We start from the raw sequence: 19,346 nt of genomic DNA on the forward strand, positions 1-19,346 counted from the left end.
ACTATCTGTAAGTTCTGTGACTCTAGAGAACCCTGACTAATACAATGATAAAGTGATTCCTAATGATATTCTGCTATACTCACAGATCAGTCCCTTGTCTAGTCATTATCATAGAGCCTTTCTCCAGCAGCAGATGGAGGTGGGTGCAAAGCTTTTTAACCAGATATTAAGCAGAAAGAGAGTCTAAACTGGATGTCTCCACCAGGTTCTTCCTCCTTGGAACTCTGGGAACCCATAGGAAAAAAAAATTGAAGGAAGAATTGTAGGAGAAAGAATGGAGGACATCATGAGAACCTTGTCTAACAAGTCAACTAAGCAAGGTTCATGTGGACTCACGGAGACAAAAGCTGCAATCAAGGGGTAGACATAGGTTTCCACCAGGTTCTTTGTTTATATGTTATAGTTGGTATGTTGGTGGGTTTGTGTGACTCCTAAAAGTGGGAACAGGAGCATCTCTGAATCTTTTGCCTTCTCGTAGGACTCTTTTCTTTCCTTTGGCTTACCTTGTCTAGATAGGAGGGCTTTTGACTTACCTTATTGTATTTTGTTTTGTAATATTTGGTCATTGTCTCTTGGAGACCTGCTCTTTTCTGAAGGTAAGTAGAGTGGGTGGTGAATCTGAAAGAGAAAGGAGGTGGGGAGGAGCTGAAGGGAAGTGGGGAGAACCTGGGAAGTGTGGAGGAAGTAAAACCTGTGGCTGGGGTGTAATGTATTTGAGAATAATCTATTTTAAATTTAAAAAATAACCAGGTCATTACTATCTTTATCTCTGTATACGGGATTACAACTCTGTTTAGTTTCCACATCAGCTCAAAAGCATACCACAAAGATATTAAATTTCCATAAGAAATCATATATATTAAGTACTCTGTGTACCTTACAGCCATGTGATCCAAGAATGAAGACCCATGTCTGTAATCCCTGTATTCTAAAGACTGAAAAAGGAGGATCAAAAATTCAGTGCCGAAGGGGCTACAGAAAAGGCTGTCTATAAAATTAAGTGTCTCCCAAACACAAAGTGATACACAATTTGTTTGAGAATTCATATGGCATATATAGTGAATTTAAATCAAAACTACCTTATCCTCTTTTCCCAAACTCTTGCACTATCTCTCTAAAGGCATTCTTTCTTTCCAACTTCATGTTATCTTGAAAAAAAATTCTAAGTTCCTATAATGCTTTCTGCATGTGCATGAACATAGGGCCATCAACTGAAGCACAGGCAGTCTTTTAGGGAAAGACAGCCTTGAATAAAATTAAATCTAATGATCTCCATTCTCTTCCTTTTTGACTATGTCCCATATAAAATATCTATCTCCATTTTATTTTTCCCACCTTTCTCAGAAGTCTTAACATATACTACTAAATCAAACCTCTTCCATACTTGGCTATTTTAGATCACTCAGACAAGCAGTTTCCAATAATAATACCATGTCAGACAGGAGAGTGTAAGTGCTCACCACTAGCAAAAGAGAAAAATACTTTTGTTGCATTATTTTTTTAAAATATGCCATATAAACTACACATAATTTGAGCTGATTTTGACTAGACTGTGTCATGCATGAACCCTGAAAACTGATAAAGAGAACCAATCCCTGGGTGAGCAGTAGCTTGAACAGAGATGATGAATACCATAACCTTGCACAAAGAGATCTTAATCTCCAAAATACATGACAAAATTATTCAAAATTATTTCTGAATGAAGAGGATTCCTCCCTAAAATGTCTACTTAGGAATGTGTTTGCATCATTGTAATCATAATAATGGGCACAGTTACAGATACAAAGATAATTCGCTTCAGACAGCTCCTAACAAGGGCAAGAGTATTGCAAAAGCTTAACTGTGGATTCCAGAAAACCTTGAGAAAACTTGGGTAGGCCTTATGAAAGAAGAATAAAAACTGTAGAGAGAAGAAACAGAGACACCGAGGCAGAAAAATATGTGATTTGATCTAGGTTGTGTCCCTGATATACCTAGCAGGCTGTGAGCTGCAAAATTTCTGTGTAGGCTGTAAATGTGAGATCTCTGTGATCAATTCTTAACATGATAATTCACTATGATGTCTTCCTTTCATCTATTCTAACATTTTTGCTTTACAATGTCTTTTCTCTGAAATTAGAATTGTCATTCTTTTGTTTATACACAGAATATAATGTGTGTGCATGCACGTGCGCATGAGTCTAACCGTGTGTCTGTGTCAGAATCTGTCTGTGTCAGTATCTCTCTGTATCTCATATCTGTCTGTATCTGTGTTTCTGTCTGTGTCACTGTGCAGTGTGAGTACAAAAGCACAAACATTTCTCATGCCTGGCAAATGCTCTATCATTCAGCTATACCACCCAGCACTTACATTTTTAATATAAGGCCTCACTATGTAACTCAAGCTGGTCTTAAACTCAAGATATTACTACTTTGACTGTGTGGAGGCCAAGATTACATGGGTGCATCTCTACATACTCCGAGGGTTATATTTATCCAACATTTTACTTCTAACTACATGTATAAATTGCAATGAGTGTATGTTTTGTGTAGGTAACATTTTGAACTTGCCTTTAACTAGTTTTCAGAATACTAGGAGTACCTTTTTCTAAATAACTTCTAGTTTTCAGCTCTGAGGAAGTAGGTGTAGAAAGTAGACAGGTAGGAAAAAATCATTCTAACTGAGGAGCAGGATAAGAAAAGAAATTGATACAAGACAGTGAACATAATATGTGCTAGATATGCATTAAATATTAAGACCAAAATTAGAGAGTGGAGTAGTAAGAAATTAACAACCATGGGCATATCTACTAAACACAAATTTGAACTAAATGGATTGAAAAAACAGGTGTTAAAAGAAAAGAGCCTTTAATTATGTATGATGTGCCCTAACTTATTCAACTAAGTACTTTTTACAGGACAACTTCATTGTTTCAGTTTTGGCAGGTATAAGCAATGGTATTATAAAAAATCTACATACTAATCACTTTGTCCATAGAAAATAATGCCTTTAGGCAAAACTCTGGAGCTTTAAATCTCTGACATCCCTCAACTGTCCTAACTGAGGAAGCATACCCTGGAAGCTAGCAACAGAGACACAGCATAGGCCAAAGATATTGCTAAGTAAAATTGCAGCACCAACAGCTCTGCCACATAGATGTGACACCATCCTAGTGAATTTTCAAAATTGTATTAGTAAAACTCCTATTGAGCATTTCTCTTACTTTTGTCGTTGTCCTTTAATGCAAAATGATTGCATAACATAAATAATGTGGAAATGGGTACTCTCAAGATCTATTGCTATGAGATCAAGAGAGTGCCAACAGGTCCTGCTATTTATTGGCTAGTAAAATAATTATAAAATATTATGGGAGTAATTAATTGCTTAAGAGGAGACTCATTCATTACACTGTTAAGTCTAGGTAAGAACCAATGGCCAGAAAGACCATAGGCCCTAAGTAGTAACCTACTAATAGTGTTTGGCTAAATGAACATAGTATCAACGTGCCTTTCAAATAGATAATTTTGAATAAAGAGATTAGTAAAGATTACCTCATTTGAGAAACATTTTTGTACATGGTGGTTAATGCTAAAACTGACAGTTGGTCTGACTACAAAGAATAAATGCCCATGGGCTGCTCAGCTATAAGTGGGTCTTTTATATTATAACCCCTTCCTCAAGGCTCAGGAACTATCACAGTGTTTTAAGGATTTACCGTGTATTAAAGTAAAGGTCTTTTACTTCCTTGGTTATGTTTATTCTAAGACTTTAAAAAAAACTATTTGCTATTTTTATTATTATTAATTTACTTATTTATTTGCTTTATAACTCAGTATTAGCACCCCTTCCTTCAAGTACTCTCTTACATGGATCCTTGCCCCATTCCAGTTCTCCTAACTGAGCTGCCTTATTTGGCTTCAGTGGGAGAGGATGTGCCTTAAAAGCTATTTTGAAGGAGATTCTTTCCCAAACTTTATTCCTAATATGTTTGTCTTTGGTATTTATGAAGGTCTTTTATATAGCAATTGAAACAATCATTTGATTTTTGTACTTGAGTCCATTATGTGGTTAATTATATTTGTTGATTTGTGTATGTTTAGCCATCCCTTCACACCCAGAATGAAGCCAACTTGATAATGGTAAGTGGTCTTTTAACTGTCATCTTAAAAGTAGTGTCAATCCTAATGCAGAGAACATTAAAGAGACAAGACCAAGAAAGAGTTTCCCATTATCATGTTACAGATAATCCACTAACTATACAAAACAAATAAGTATATTGATATTGGCAAGAGAGGAGCAGTAGCACATAAAAAGGAAGATCTATGACAGTACTACCCAGATACACAAGCCAGATAAAGACTACACATACACACACACACACACACACACACACACACACACACACACACACACACAAATAGATAATTATAGGCCAAACTTCCTGATGAGCATGCACTCCCCAAATTCTCAATAAAATGTTTGTAAACTGAATAGAAAACAATCTTAATGGGAAATTAACTCCACAAATTCTTGGCCAAACTAATCAAATAAAAAAGAATATCAAATTTCATAAATTAGAGATTAAAGAGTGATGTACTAGCCTGTTACTAAAATCTCAAACATACCTTAAAACATCTATTCTAATAAACTAAAAGAAATGTATTAATTTCTAGGTGCATACAACCCATAAATATAGTCAAAACTCTGACCTATAATTGTTCCTGTCTGAAAGAACTGCAGGGATGGAAATGGAGAGGAGCCTGAAGAAAAGAAGTTTCTATAATAGGTCCAAAATGGGATCCAGCTCAAGGGTAGGCCCCAAGGTCTGACACTATTATTGAGGCTATTGAGCACTAACAAAAAGGGTCCTATCATGACTCCCCTCTGAAAGACTCAACAAGCAGCTGAAGAGTCAAATGTAAACATTTGCACCCAACCAGTGGACACCAGCTGATGACCCTTGTAGTTGAATTAGGTAAAAGCTGGAAGAAGCTGAGGAGGAAAGCAACCTGATAAGAGGACCAATAGTCTCAATTAATCTGGACTCCAGAGGTCTCTCAGACACTGGACCACCAACCAGGCAGCATACACCAGCTAATATGAGACCCCTCAACAAATATGCAGCAGAAGATTGGTGGGCTTGGGTTCAGTCAGAGAAAATGTACCTAACCCTCAAGAGACTGAAGGCCCTATCGAGCTTAGAGGTCTGGTGGGGAGTGGATGGGGGTGGGGACATTCTCATGGAGACAGGGGGCCATGGAGGAGGTGTGGATTAGGAGGGAAATAAAATTTGGAGTGTAAAAAAAAGAATAAATTAAAAGAAGGAAAGATGAGGATGAAGTGTGGGATGGGAAAAAGATTGAAGAAAAGGCCAACCAGATACTGTTGTAACTGGGGATACATCCCATATACAGACACCACACCCAGACACTGTTGCAGATGCCAAGAAATGCCTGCTGACAGGAGCCTGATATAGTTGTCTCCTGAGTCTCTCTGCCAGAGCCTGACAAATACAGAGGAGATTGCTCACAGCCAAACATTGGACTGAGCACAGGTTCCCCAAACAGAGGATTTAGAAAGTGACTGTAGGAGCTGAAGGGCTTTGCAACCCCATAGGAAGAGCAATAATATCAACCAATCATACACCCACCAGAGCTACCAGGGACTAAACCACCAAACAAAGAGTACAAATGAATGGACCCATGGCTCCCACAGCACATGTTGCAAAAGATGGTTTTATCTGTTATCAATGGGAGGAGAGGCCCTAAGTCCAGTGATGACCTGATGCTCCAGTGTAGGGGAATGCCAGGGCAGGCAGTTGATAATGAGTGGGTGGTAGGGGAGCACCCTCATAGATGCAGGGGGGCAGGGGATGGGATTGGGGGTTTGCAGAGGGGAAATCAGGAAAGTAGATAACATTTGAAATGTAAATAAATAAAATATCCAATAAAAAAGAAAAATCACACCAAAAAATATTAAACCACCATGAGATGAAAATTTTAACACACAACTAAAGAGCAATAAGATTTTTATTTTTATTTTTATTTTTATTTTTCAGCTTAAAATAGTTCAGGACCAGATAAACTCCATGTTGAATTTTGACATTCTTTTAAGGAAGAACTAGCATTAATGCTTTTCAAATAATTCTGTAGAATATAATAGAAAAGACTATTATCAAACTCTTTTTAATGAAGCTAGTGTTATCTTGATAACAAAACCAAAAAAGACACAGTGAAAAAGAAATTATTAACCATTCTTCCTGATATTGATGTAAACATTCCCAGTAAAAAATTTAAAAAAATAAGTAAAACATCAAAAAGATCATTTAGCAAAATAAACTTGGCTTCATTCCAGAGATTCAAGGATGGTTTAACTCACAAAAATCGATAAATTTAATCCACTCCACAAATTGATTTATGGACAGATGTCATAATTATCCCAATTAATACATAAAAGGCATTTGACAAAATCTAGCATCCCTCCATGATAAAACCCACGAGGAGATTATAAGGAAAATATTCTTATTTAATCGACACTATGACAAACTATTACCCAATTTTTGCTAATTGAGAAAAAAACTCAAAGAAATCTCAATAAAACTAAGAACAACAAAAGCATTTCCATGTTTTCAATTCTTACTCAATATGATGTTTAACTAGAGTAATAAGGAAAGAAAAGGAAATAAAGTGGTTATGAATAGAAAGGAAAATGTCAGAGTACCTTGCTTACAGATATGATTTTATATATAACAGAAACTTGAGACTACACAAAAAAACTATTTGCTCTGAGAAGCACATTTAGGAAATTGAAAGAACATAAAGGCAGTTGTCCTATGTTCTAGTAAAACATCATATGTGTGTATGTGTGTGTGTGTGTGTGTGTGTGTATATATATATCATATAATCATAGAAACATATATATCACAGAAACAGAGTAAGTCATAGGAACAACCCCATTTACAACCAGCTGAAAGAAAAAAAAACCTTGAAAAAAATCACTATGAAAATGAAAAATAAGAATCTTCTGTATTTCACTGAAATTTGTGGTAATCTGCCTTTTTCTATCTATAATTTTATTAATTTAGGTATGTCTTCTTTCTCTTAGACTTGCTTAGTTTAGCTTTCAAAGAACCAAATTTCTATGATTTATTTCTTCTCAGGTCTTGATCTCATGGGGGGGTTGCATAGCCCCTAAGTGAAACACAAACAGTCCTGCAAAGGCCGTTAAGCCTAAAGACACCAAAGAAACACCTTCCCCATTGGCTTCTCACAAGGATAAAATTGTGTCTTATTGGCATGAGGAGGTAGTCACAAGACTACCTGATCCTATCCCTCCAAAGGCATCTGCCTGATACAATGCTCTCAAACCTTGACTCATGGTCAGTTCTGCCAGATTCTGGTTGTGTGCATTCCAGGGATCATCCCATTCCAAAATATCCACTAAGAGAACTGGACAAGCCTTCCCTCCTCATCCAAGAACATGACATATATTTGTCTGACCACATGCTTGCCTAATGAGGAGGTGAAGCCCCTCCATGACTGTAGAGAAAATCCAAAGGAGGTTTTTTGGTTTCGTTTTTTTTTTTCTTTTCCTCCTCACTGTCAGATTTAAGATGTGAGCTATTCCTCAATTTAGAGTTGTTTTTTTTTTTTAAACTTATGAAAGCTCGAGACTACAACCAGGGAAATAGCCCTTCACATAAAGAGACTCAAAGCTGCAATATATTGAGAAAAGGGCTTGCACAAAGAAATTAAGAACACAACCCAAAGCAAATAACTCCTAGAAGCTGTTGGAGCCCCAGAGCTGTAGCAATGGTGCAGTGCCAGGCTCACAAAAAGTCCAAGATCAAGTTCATGACAACAGTCCCACAGTCATCACCCATTACCCCCCAAGAAATTACACTTTCTGTGTTCTCGGAACTCCCCACATATATGCCTAAAACAATGAAAAAAAAAACTGACTATGGTGTTATTGAAAATCAGGTGGACTGGCTATTTAACACAGACAAATAAATAATTTCAGAGATGACAGTTCCCAGCCTAGTCTAAAAAGATCAGGAATCAACCCACCTGGAGAACACTGCTACATGAAAACTGTTACAAAGATATTTGGTTGGCCCAGTCTGCCAACACTGACCCAACAAGCTACCAAAGCCTGTAGGCAATGTATTGGAACAATCTCAAGCATTGACCCAATGCCCCACTTATATTTTTCAAAACCTATTTTAATAAGTGTACAGAAATGCTATCATGTCCTCCTAGGACATCATGTCCTAGGCCACCACCCACTAGAGGTAGTAGAAAGGAAAGGTTAAAAGGACAAAGGAGGATGTCGACCCATTTAGAAATAGTTCTTTGGGGAAAATCCAATCTATGTTGTCTGGCTATCAGCAGTTAAGTTCACACAAATCAGCAGAGGCAAACAACACTCATGACTCAGCAATGGCATTTCAATCCAGAAGAAATTGCAAGGCTCTGCCAATCAGCCTGAATCCACAGAAGCAAGAAGGAGCTGCCAGAAAACCACCAGAAGTACTTCGGTGCATTTCTCTCTATGAAGTCATGACAAACAGTGATTATCCAAGAAGGCAAGGTGAACCAATGCCACAGTTTCATCAGTGAAGAACAGTATCAGCAAAGCCCAATGAAGACAATCAAAGACTAGCAAGGCAAACCTATGCCACACAGCACCGTCCACTGTTGGCTCATATTTATACCTTTCCCAAACATCACATGTTATCTCAAGCATCTACTCTAGCAAAACTTCACATGACCGTTTTCCAGGCAGCTTCCAGAAATATACCACAGGTTTGTTCTTCATAAAACATCCTCCCATGCTGCTGCTTCAACAAAACCATGCTCAAAAGAGTTTCTAGAAAAACATCACATGACACAACTGAGGCTCTAAAAAACCAAAAATATCTACTTTACCCCACAATGACCTAAAATCAGGAGTCCTGCATATCTGAATATGTATAAGTGGAGTTTCTTGATATACAGCTCTGCTGAATGAGTACCGTCTGCTTATATTGTGTACATGTCAGGCTGGATAGAAGCTTTCTCTCTACCTGTATAGAGAATTAACCTGGAACTTGCCTACGCCCACAGTCTTCAGGCCTTGGTGAAAAATAAATAGGATTTTTAAAATGGTACTAACTAGTGCCAGGAATGGGTGGCATATAATTGAGTTGTTGGGCCTGAGTACTCATGGAAACCACCAAGCAACCTAGGTTCTTGCTATGGTTATTGATTGTTCTACACAGACTGATGATAGGACTGTATTGCTGAAGACAACTACATAACCTGTTAATTGTGGATAAATAGAGCCAGTGCCTAGCTAGATCCTTTACCCATTTTGACTAGTGTTCATGGTAGTCAAAGATACTCTGAGCACTATCAGAGGAAGGAGATAAACATCAACCAAGCTATAAACTGTGTAGTCTACAATGCTGACCTGACAGCATGATACACTAGTGCAATAGTAACACAAATATTCTGGAAGTAACCAACCACTATCTGATTTGATTTAAGGTCCACCCAATGGAATTGGACCCATGCCTGGCATTGCTCTGGTGGCCAAGATTTGAGACTAGACAAGTCATGGACCTATGGGAAAACAAAACTACTCTTCTGCTAAAGACAGTAGCAATATAATGACTCCTAGTGGCATTCTCTTTTTCGAATAGATTAGAGTCTCCCTCAGCCATCATCAGAGAAGTTTCTTCCTGCAGTGAATGGGAACAAATACAGAAACCCACAACAGAACAATATGCACAGAATGTGAGACCATGCAACACAATCCTAAATAGGATGTTTCAATCAAATCCCTCCCCTTAAGGCTCAGGGAACTTCACGGAAGAGGAGACATAATTATTGCAACTGCCAGTGGGGATGACAGACACCAGAGAAACAAGGCCTTCTAGACACAACAGCACAGCTACACATTTGAACTCAAAGAGACTATGACAGCATGCACGGGGCCTGCACAGACTAAGCAGGTCTTCTTTTCTGTCCCCATTCACTGTTTCCAGAGGACTTCAGGATCTCAGAGAGTATGAACACAGCCACCCAAGCAGTTCTTTAAAGACTAGGCTGAAACTGCCCAGAGAATTTCCCAACCCTCTGCATTCCTACATCTCTTAAAGTTGTATGTATTAAACCATGGACACACCATGCATGCACACATACACACACACACACACACACACACAAATACACATGTATGTGTGTATATGTGCATTCATACTCATAAATGAATGAATAAATAAACACAACATAAATAACTTTTAAAAGAATCTTCTGGGTTATTTTTTGTTTGTTTGTTTTTGTTTTTAGGGTGTTTCACCAAGATAAATACTGAATAAAGGCTATTTTGTGCACAATGGTAGGAATGCAAGTCAACTAATGCCTATATAAACCCTCACCTCATCTCCCTGTTTCCCTTCCCAATTCTAATTCTCATGGTTTATTATTTATGGAGTCTCAAATCTTTCTAAAATTTTATCAGAGATGTTGATTGTTGCTATCTGCTGTTCCCTCAGAATATCAAATGGTAATAAAGACTCAGTTACTTCTTGTCGTTTCTGGAAAAACTCTGGAAAATTCATTCATGTCTATCTTATTTTAATAAAGCATATCCTGATCATCCTCTGGCAAAATTTCCTGTATGTTCATCCTTATCATTCTTATTGTTGTCTAGAATGGTTTTGTTGATGAGTTACTTGTTTTCTCCCCCAATGAACAAGCTTGGGAGCATGAATTTTGTTTGTCATATCCATAGTGCTTTATTCATAGCCTAAGGCATGTTTATATGAGCGGTGGATAGACAAAGCCTAGAGCAAGGAAAGTAAAGGGTTAAGTGAGAGGTTTATTAGCCAGAGTGCTGTTCACCTGATGTTGCTGAGCATTCTCTGCCCACCCAGCTGTCCCTCACTGCCAAGCTGGGCCATGAACACAACTCAAAACCAAATGCAAGGTGGGAGGGGCTACAGAAGTTAGAAGAGGAACTTTCTTTGTAGCTGAAATCTGAGGAGAGCTAAGTGGCTGACCGCCCTAGGCAACAGCCCTCCAGCCTGTAAAAAAACTTCAGAAAACATCTCACCAGCCAGCAGAGAAAAAACAGAGCCCAGAGTGTTTACTGTCCAGAAAGGCTGCTGCAGGCAGCAGAGCCATCAAAGCCTAGAGCTAGAGGGGAGGGGGAAGAAGCCCCCAGGAACACTTTGGAGAGAAAGAAAGTAACAAGCCAAGTGTTTTGAACTCTTATCACTCATGGTCTCTTGAGAAACTTGGAGATCTGCTGTGCGAAGCATTCTTCAGCTGGTTTTGTCTCACTTGGATGGTGTAACCAGCCTCTGCTACCAGATGTTGGGAACAAAATAAGCGGGGGGGGGGGGGTCCCTGGAGGCCCTGGGGAAAAGTGGGGAAGAAAAATATGCCAGAGTTCCTGTACTCTGGGCGGGCAGGCAGACATGGGGAGACTGCCAGATGCTTTTCCACTTGGCCCAGGGTGAGCATGCCTGACCCACAAGGTAGGAGGTGGAGAAAGGGGCAGCCCCCCCCACCAGGGTCACCCCTGGAGCTACCTTGCTAAAGCCCCAGGGTTGCAGGAAAGAGGGAATAGGGGAAGAAGTTCCCAACACTGACCAGAGTTCCCAGCAGGTCTTAATGGAGCAGACACTCTCTATGGTTTAAGAGCTTTATTATAAAAATGCAGGGGGAAAGAAAGAAGGGAGAGAGAGAGAGAGAGAGAGAGAGAGAGAGAGAGAGAGAGAGAGAGAGAGAGAAAGAAAGAGAGGCTAAAGAGAAAGTAAGAGGGAGAGAGGAGAGGAGAAGACAAAGAGAAGGGAGAGAGGGGTAAGAGGGAGGAGTAAGAGGGAGACAAGAAAGCAGGAAGTAAGAGAGAGAGGTGGGGGCTGAACAGCCCTTTTTATGGTCTTCACTGTTGCTCAGTATCTTGGAAAAAGTTTAGCCTGAAGGTCAGAAGCTTGGGACTATTTACCATGCTTCTCTTGTGGGGGCTGTGGGAGGAGGTACCTTAGGCAGGGGCCAGAGTTCTAGAAGCATGAGGGAATGCCTACCATATCATGAAGGTGAATTATAACCATCAGGGTTCAGACCTCAGCTCAACTGGATATCAGCTTGCAATTCTCCACATTCAATCAGTCTTTCTTTTTCTTTCTTTCTTTCTTTCTTTCTTTCTTTCTTTCTTTCTTTCTTTCTTTCTTTCTTTCTTTTGTTTTTTGTTTCTGTTTTGTTTTTGTTTTGTTTTTGTTTCTTTGTTTGTTTTTGTTTTTTGTTTGTTTGATTTTTTTGAGACAGGGTTTCTCTGTATAGCCCTGGGTGTCCTGGAACTCACTTTGTAGACCAGGCTGGCCTTGAACTCAGAAATCTGCCTGCCTCTGCCTCCCAAGTGCTGGGATTAATGGATTGAACCACCACTGCCTGGCTTCAATTATCCTTTCTTAAAAAAAATACATTTTCATACTTGAAGAAAAATTGTCAAGAAATAATTTTTTAAAAATTCACATTGATTAAATCTTTACTGAATTTAAGATGTGGAGAAGGATATCACAACCCATGTGGATACTTCTTGGCATCAAAATCTCTAAATTTTGCCCTGACATTATATAGACACAAACAACAAAAACAGAGCAGAAGGTTGTATTTATATATCTTTGCATACATATACATAGTTACATGTTTAACAGTAATAATCAATAGAGTATCAGTTTGAGCAGGGGTGCATGGAAAGCATTGAAAGGAGGATACCTGGGAGGAGCTGGAGAGAGAAAAGAGAAGAGGGAATATAATGTAATTCTAACATACTAAAATGTATTTTAAAAATTTATACTTTTAAAGCATAATAAAATGTAATCAGAAGACCCCATTGATTGTATGTTTTATAAATATAAATTTTATAGTTCAAGACATCCTTTTCTGTCTTTCTTTACTGCCTCAAGTTTTGCAATTAAGACTGCAATTCAATCTTAAGGGCTGAAGAGGGTTGAAGCTATCTTCTTCATAACTTTCTTGGTGTTGACTAAATATTGTCTCTTCAAATGTTCCTAGTAGCATTTCTCTGTTCACATCACAAGTTTCTTGGAACTCAGAAGATTGAGAACTATTTTGCTCAGAGTCATGTTTGGAAAGATCCATGCTTGTGGAAGGTAAGTATGACATCTGACCATAACCTGGAAGAAAGAAATTTTATTATCTGACACATCAATACACACACACATACAAAATTATATAGCAACTTGTTACCTACAATCAGCATATTAATGTTGAAAGAAAGGATCTTTTTCTACAATGAGATACTCAGGAAACACAGTGTTAGAAAACCGTTAGACTTAAGGCAGAATATAGCCCTAGATATTTTTTTTCTAAGTATGCTTTATTGAATGTCTTTGTAACCATTCAAGGCCAGTTAGAGACAGTAGCTGGATAAAGGAAAATCCATTTAGTTTAATTTAGCTTATCTTGGTCTTGGTATATTACAGAAGACACTTTTCTTAAAATAACATTCAGTAAGAATCCATAATTAAAGATGCAAAATAAGACATTCTCAAGGGGCAAAGCTGAACACTGTCTACTTAGAGCTGTGGAAGAAGGGTCTTATAGGGCTTCCTGTATTTGAGGATAGCACCTCAGAAAGTACTTAAAAGAGGAACAGCCGTGAACCCCATAAAGAAGGCTTCAGTTAAGGTCACAGACAACCACTGAACTGAGCACAGGATCCCCAATGGAGGAGTTAGAGAAAGGACTGAAGGAGTTGAAGGGGTATGCAACTGCATAAGGAGAACAACAATATCAACCAACCAGATCCCCCAGAACTCACAGGGATAGGGTGTTTCTGGGGGAAGGAGGGACTAGAAAAGGGGATAACATTTGAAATGTAAATAAAGAAAATATCCAATAAAAATAAAAATAAAAAAAAATTTAGGTAGTGGAAACAAACAAAAATAGATATATCTTTCCATCTCAACTAACCCAATAAAGATAGTCCTCCACATGGAAGCCTACATGCTTCCTGAATGAACACTAAGCAAGGACTATATGACTCCTAAAATGCCACTGATTTGCTTATGTAAGTAAAAAAAAGATAACGATTATCCAAGCCTCTATTTTCCTCTAGTTTCACCAAGCAAAGATTTGACTGATAGGGAAGAGTGACAGGAGACTTGGAGTTCCTTGGAAATCCTTGAGTTCCCACCCTTAACTTCACTTACGGTTTAGGGTCCAAAGTAGAAACATAATGAGCCCAGTGAAAAATATCATCAGTACACTCAAGATTATGCATATGTCCCACAGCCAATTACTATATAATGGGTATACATCATTCAAAATAGAAGCTGTGGAGAAAACCAAAGAAATATTAGTCACAATGTAAAATAAATAAAATACAGAGAGGGAAATATGTGAAAGTTAAGAAACGAGATCACAGGACCCCATTCAACAAGAAAAGAAAAGGAGGCTTTAAGTAGCCTTCATTTCTGGGCAAAGTTTAGGTCACCTATGTACAGTTTTATGACAAAGCTTTGCAGTTTTAGAGAGTCCAAGTGTTTGCACAGTTTGGTCTGAGCCATACATGAACATGATAAGATGTTGTTATTTTAAATCATTTATCTATCCAGTAGTTGAAAGAATCATCTTGTTTATTTTCATTCTCTGGTTTCCGAGATGCCAATACAAGATGTTGTAGAAAGAACACAAAGGAAATACATGAGTCCAATGAGTACACATGTATGTACACACACACACACACACACACACACACACACACACACACACATTCATACACCAAGTACAGCCCATGTAACATTGGCTGTGTGTTCTTCACCTGAAAACAGTCAATATACCAGAGGCCACAGATCTAAAGAAAACTGACTCTCCCTCTCCCAGGAGTTATCAAATGCAAATTCCTCCATAGGTAGGGGTGCAATTCCATGCCAGGATTGCTCTTCATGCTAGAATTTTGTCTGGCACAAGACTACACATGCCATGTGTATCCTGTCTCAACTGTTATGAGTTCATGTGTGTAACTGTCCTGCTGTGTACAGAAAATATTGATTCCTTTCAGTTATCCACCAACTATGACTCTTACAACCTTTCTTTCTCTTCTTACATGAGCCTTGGCAGGAGGTGTACTAAAATATCCTGCTTAGGCATGACCATTAAGACATCTTTTATGCTCTACAACTTTATCTCTGTGTTATTTATTATCTTCTGAAAATAGGAGTGTCTCTTATGAGAGCTGATTGATGCATAATCTGGGTTCAAGCTACATGTAGTAGTTATGTACGTACACAATGCATCTTATCTAATATCTGTAGACCAGTTCTTTTTCATTATATCTGATTTGCTGTTTAAAATTTCTACTGGATTACTTTTTATTTCAATTAGTTTAATTGATTATATGTAGAAATTCTACTTGGACTTTACAAATATTCTTAAATTTTTATTATAGTTTTTGTGTTAGTATTTTAATTCCATTATTTCATTTTAAAATACAAAATATAGATTCATATGCTTAATACATACAAGAATTCAAGTCCATGGTTGCTAATTTTGAAATCTAAGCCTATTTGGCAGTCTTTGTCTTCAAATTTTCATGCCAGTTAATAGCTGCAATCTTGATAAGGGAGAATAAATTCTAAATTATTTTCTTTTAAAAAATACATTTATCTTTTATTTTATGCACATGAGTGTTAGAGGCCAGAAGAGGACTGCAGAATCACTAAAATTGTAGATATAGTGAGTTGTGAGCTGTCATATAGATGCTGGAACAGAATCTAGATCCTCTCCAAGAACAGCAAGTGCTCTTGAGTATTGTCATTTTTCCAGTCCCTAAATTTTATTCTTCATAGTATTCCAAGAAATGTGTAACTTCACTTAGTAAAAAATTTTTACAGATTATTTCAGTGTTTGCTATTTTAGGCCCACCAAATGAATGTGGATGCTTCTATAAGAATGTTCTTTAAAAGGGATATCACAATACAAACAGAAACAAAAAATGAAGGGAAAGGGGAAGATGGGGGAGAAAGTTTTCATATCCATTTATATTTCCTATTACTCAAAATATTGTTCTTGCCTTCTTGTTGTCCAAAATAATTTTAAAATTACATAGCTGTATAAGTGTTACATGAATAGAAATATAAATTATAATCAGAAAGACTGGAATTTATTGTATTCCATAGAGCTGGATGTTAAATTATGTCTTCCATATTTTTATACAGTGTTGCTATTTTTCAATTTCCTTTCAGTTCATTTATTTGTGATTTGATACTTGTTTTAATGATTTGCAGTGAAGTAGATGGCATGAGTTTCATTGGCAGCCATTCTGAAATATACATTAAAAATGGAAAGGAGCATATCTACACCTGACATTTGATAAATTTTGTCTTATTGATGAGTGCAAATTCCTTATGATAATAACTAGTTATCTTTGTTTTTCCCTGATGGTTTCTTTTTAATAAAATGCATCCTGATATCCATAATGAAGTAAAGGTATCTGGTCTTCATCCATGCCCCAGAGTTAATCTTGTGGCACAGTTCTATGGACCCAAATCACATGGAGAATACTGGCCTCCCAGAAGTGCTGTACTCCTAAGTTAACAGGTGAGACAAACATGTTTGCTCAAATAACTGGCTAAAAAGGGAACTGCCGGGAGACCACAGGGCTCAGGAACTGTAGAGCAACTGGGGGACAGGACACTTCTAGTCTCGATGTTCACCCAGAGTTAACCCTGTGGCACAGCTCTCTGGACCCAAATTCTGCCCAGAGAGAGCTGGTCATCCAAGAGTGATGACATACCTAAGATCACAGGCTCACAGGCTCACAGGAGGGACAGGCTCAAGTCAGAAATAGCAAGACCAACTAACACCAGAGATCACCAGATGGCAAGAGGCAACTGCAAGAAACTGGAGACTCCAACACAAAGGAAAAGCAAGATTCTGATTTAAAAATCACTTCTCATAATGATGCTAGAGGAATTTAAGAAGGATGTAAATAACTTCCTTTAAAATGCAGGAGAACACAGGTAAACAGAAGCCCTTAAAGAGGAAACATAAAAATCCCTTAAAAAATTACAGGAAAATACCACAAACAGGTGAAGAAATTGAACAAAACCAACCAGGATCTAAAAATGGAAATAGAAACAATAAAGAAATAACAAAGGGAGACAAACTTGGAGGTAGAAAACCTAGGAAAGAGGTCAGGAGTTATAGATGTAAGTATCACCAACAGAATACAAGAAATAGAAGAGAAAATTTAAGGGGCAGAAGATACCATAGAAAACACAGACACAACAATAAAAGAAAATGAAAAATGGAAAAAGATTCTAAGCCAAAACATTGAGGAAATCCAGGATGCAAAGGGAAGACAAAACCTAAGGATAATAGGTATAGAAAACAGCAAAGTTTCCCAAATTAAAGGGCCAGTAAATATCTTCAATAATATTATAGAGGAAAACTTCCCTAACCTAAAGAAAGAGATGCCTGTGAACATACAAGAAGCCTACAGAACTCCAAATATACTGGAAAAAAAGAGAAATTCCTCCTGTCATAAAATAATCAAAGCACCAAATGCACAAAGTAAAGAAAGAATATTAAAAGCAATAAGGGGAAAAGGTCAAGTAACATATAAAGGAAGATCTATCAGAATTACACCAGACTTCTCGCCAGAGACTATAAAACACAGAAGATCCTGGACAGATGTCATGTAGATACTAAAGGAATAAAAATGCCATCCCAGAATACTATACCCAGCAAAACTCTCAATTAGCATATATGTAGAATCCAAGATATTCCATGACAAAACAAAATTTATACAATATCTTTCCACAAATGTATCCTGGCAAAGGATTGTAGATGGAAAACTCCAACACAAGGAGGGAAATTATACCCAAGAAAAGGAAGAAAGTAATATTCTTTCAGCAAACCAAATAGAAGATAACCACACAAACATAATTTCACCTCTAACAACAAAAATAACAGGAAGCAACAATCACTTTTCCTTAATATCTCTTAGCATCAATGAACTCAATTTCCCAATAAAAAGACATAGATTAAAAGACTGGACACTTAAACATGACTCAGCATTTTGCTGCATACAAGAAGTGAACATAAGTAACAAAGACAGACACTACCTCAGAGTAAAAGGCTAGAAAAAAAATTTCCCAAGCACATGACACAAAGAAACAAGCTGGACGAGCCATTTCTAATATCAAATAAAATCGACTTTCAACCAAAAGTAATCAAAAAGATAAGGAAGAACTCTTCATACTCATCAAAGGAAAAAACTACCAAGATGAATTCTCAAATATGAACATGTATGCTCCAAATGCAAGGGCATCCACATTCGTAACAGAAACCTTATTAAATAATCCCATGCATCCTAACAGGTCACCACAGATTAAGGCTGAAAGCACACATTTCACCTCGCACAATAAAAGTAGGAAACTTCAACAACCCATTCTCAGCAATGGACAGATCATGGAAACTAAAACTAAATAGAGACACTGTGAAACTAATAGAAATTATGAACCACATGGATTTAACAGATATCTATAAGTATTTCATCCTAAAACAAAAGAATACACCTATTTCCCAGAACCTCATGGTATGTCCTCCAAAGTTGACAATAAAATTAGTCATGAAACAGGCCTCAACAGATACAAGAAGATTGAAATAATCCCATGCATCCTATCAGATCACCACAGATTGAGGCTCGCCTTCAATAACCATGAAAACAACAGAAAGCCCACATATAAATGGAATCTGAAAAATACTCTATGCAATGATAACTTGGTCAAGAAAGAAATAAAGAAATAAATTAAAGACTTTTTAGAATTCAATGAAAATGAAGTGCCCAAACTTATGGGACAAAATGAAAACAATGCTATGAGGAAAACCCATAGCTATGAGTGTCTCCAAAAATTAACTGGAGAAAGCATACACTGGCAGCTTGATAGTGCATCTGAAATCTCTAGAACAAAAGGCATCAAATACACTCAAGAAGAGTAGACATCAGGAATTATCAAACTCAGGGCTGAAATCAACCAAGCAGAAACAAAAAGAACTATACAAAGAATCAACAAAACCAGGAGCTGGTTCATTGAGAAAATCAACAGGATAGATAAACCCTTAGCTACACTAACCAGAGGGCACAGAGACAGTATCCAAATTAACAAAATCAGAAAGGAAAAGGGAGATCTAACAACAGAAACCAAGGAAATTCAAAAAATCATTAGATCCAACTACAAAAGCCTATACTAAAGATGAAGAAGAAGAAGAAGAAGAAGAAGAAGAAGAAGAAGAAGAAGAAGAAGAAGAAGAAGAAGAAGAAGAAGAAGAAGAAGAAGAAGAAG

At 37.5% G+C, this 19,346-nt stretch overlaps 1 protein-coding gene across 1 annotated transcript in view; it reads right to left on the reverse strand.

Moving 5' to 3' along the window:
* Positions 1-12,425: 12,425 nt before the first annotated feature.
* LOC110314701 (selection and upkeep of intraepithelial T-cells protein 10-like) overlaps positions 12,426-19,346 on the reverse strand; it is a 42,525-nt gene continuing 35,604 nt past the window's right edge. The window contains exons 6-7 of the mRNA XM_021188945.1: positions 14,208-14,330; positions 12,426-13,169 (exon numbers count right to left, since the gene is read on the reverse strand). Of these exons, the coding sequence (XP_021044604.1) occupies positions 12,934-13,169; positions 14,208-14,330 (359 nt within the window). The 3' untranslated portion in view covers positions 12,426-12,933. The remainder of the gene's footprint in view (positions 13,170-14,207; positions 14,331-19,346) is intronic.

This window comes from Mus pahari, unplaced genomic scaffold (assembly GCF_900095145.1).
Source record: "Mus pahari unplaced genomic scaffold, PAHARI_EIJ_v1.1 scaffold_8044_1, whole genome shotgun sequence".
NCBI classification, from domain to species: domain Eukaryota; kingdom Metazoa; phylum Chordata; class Mammalia; order Rodentia; family Muridae; genus Mus; species Mus pahari.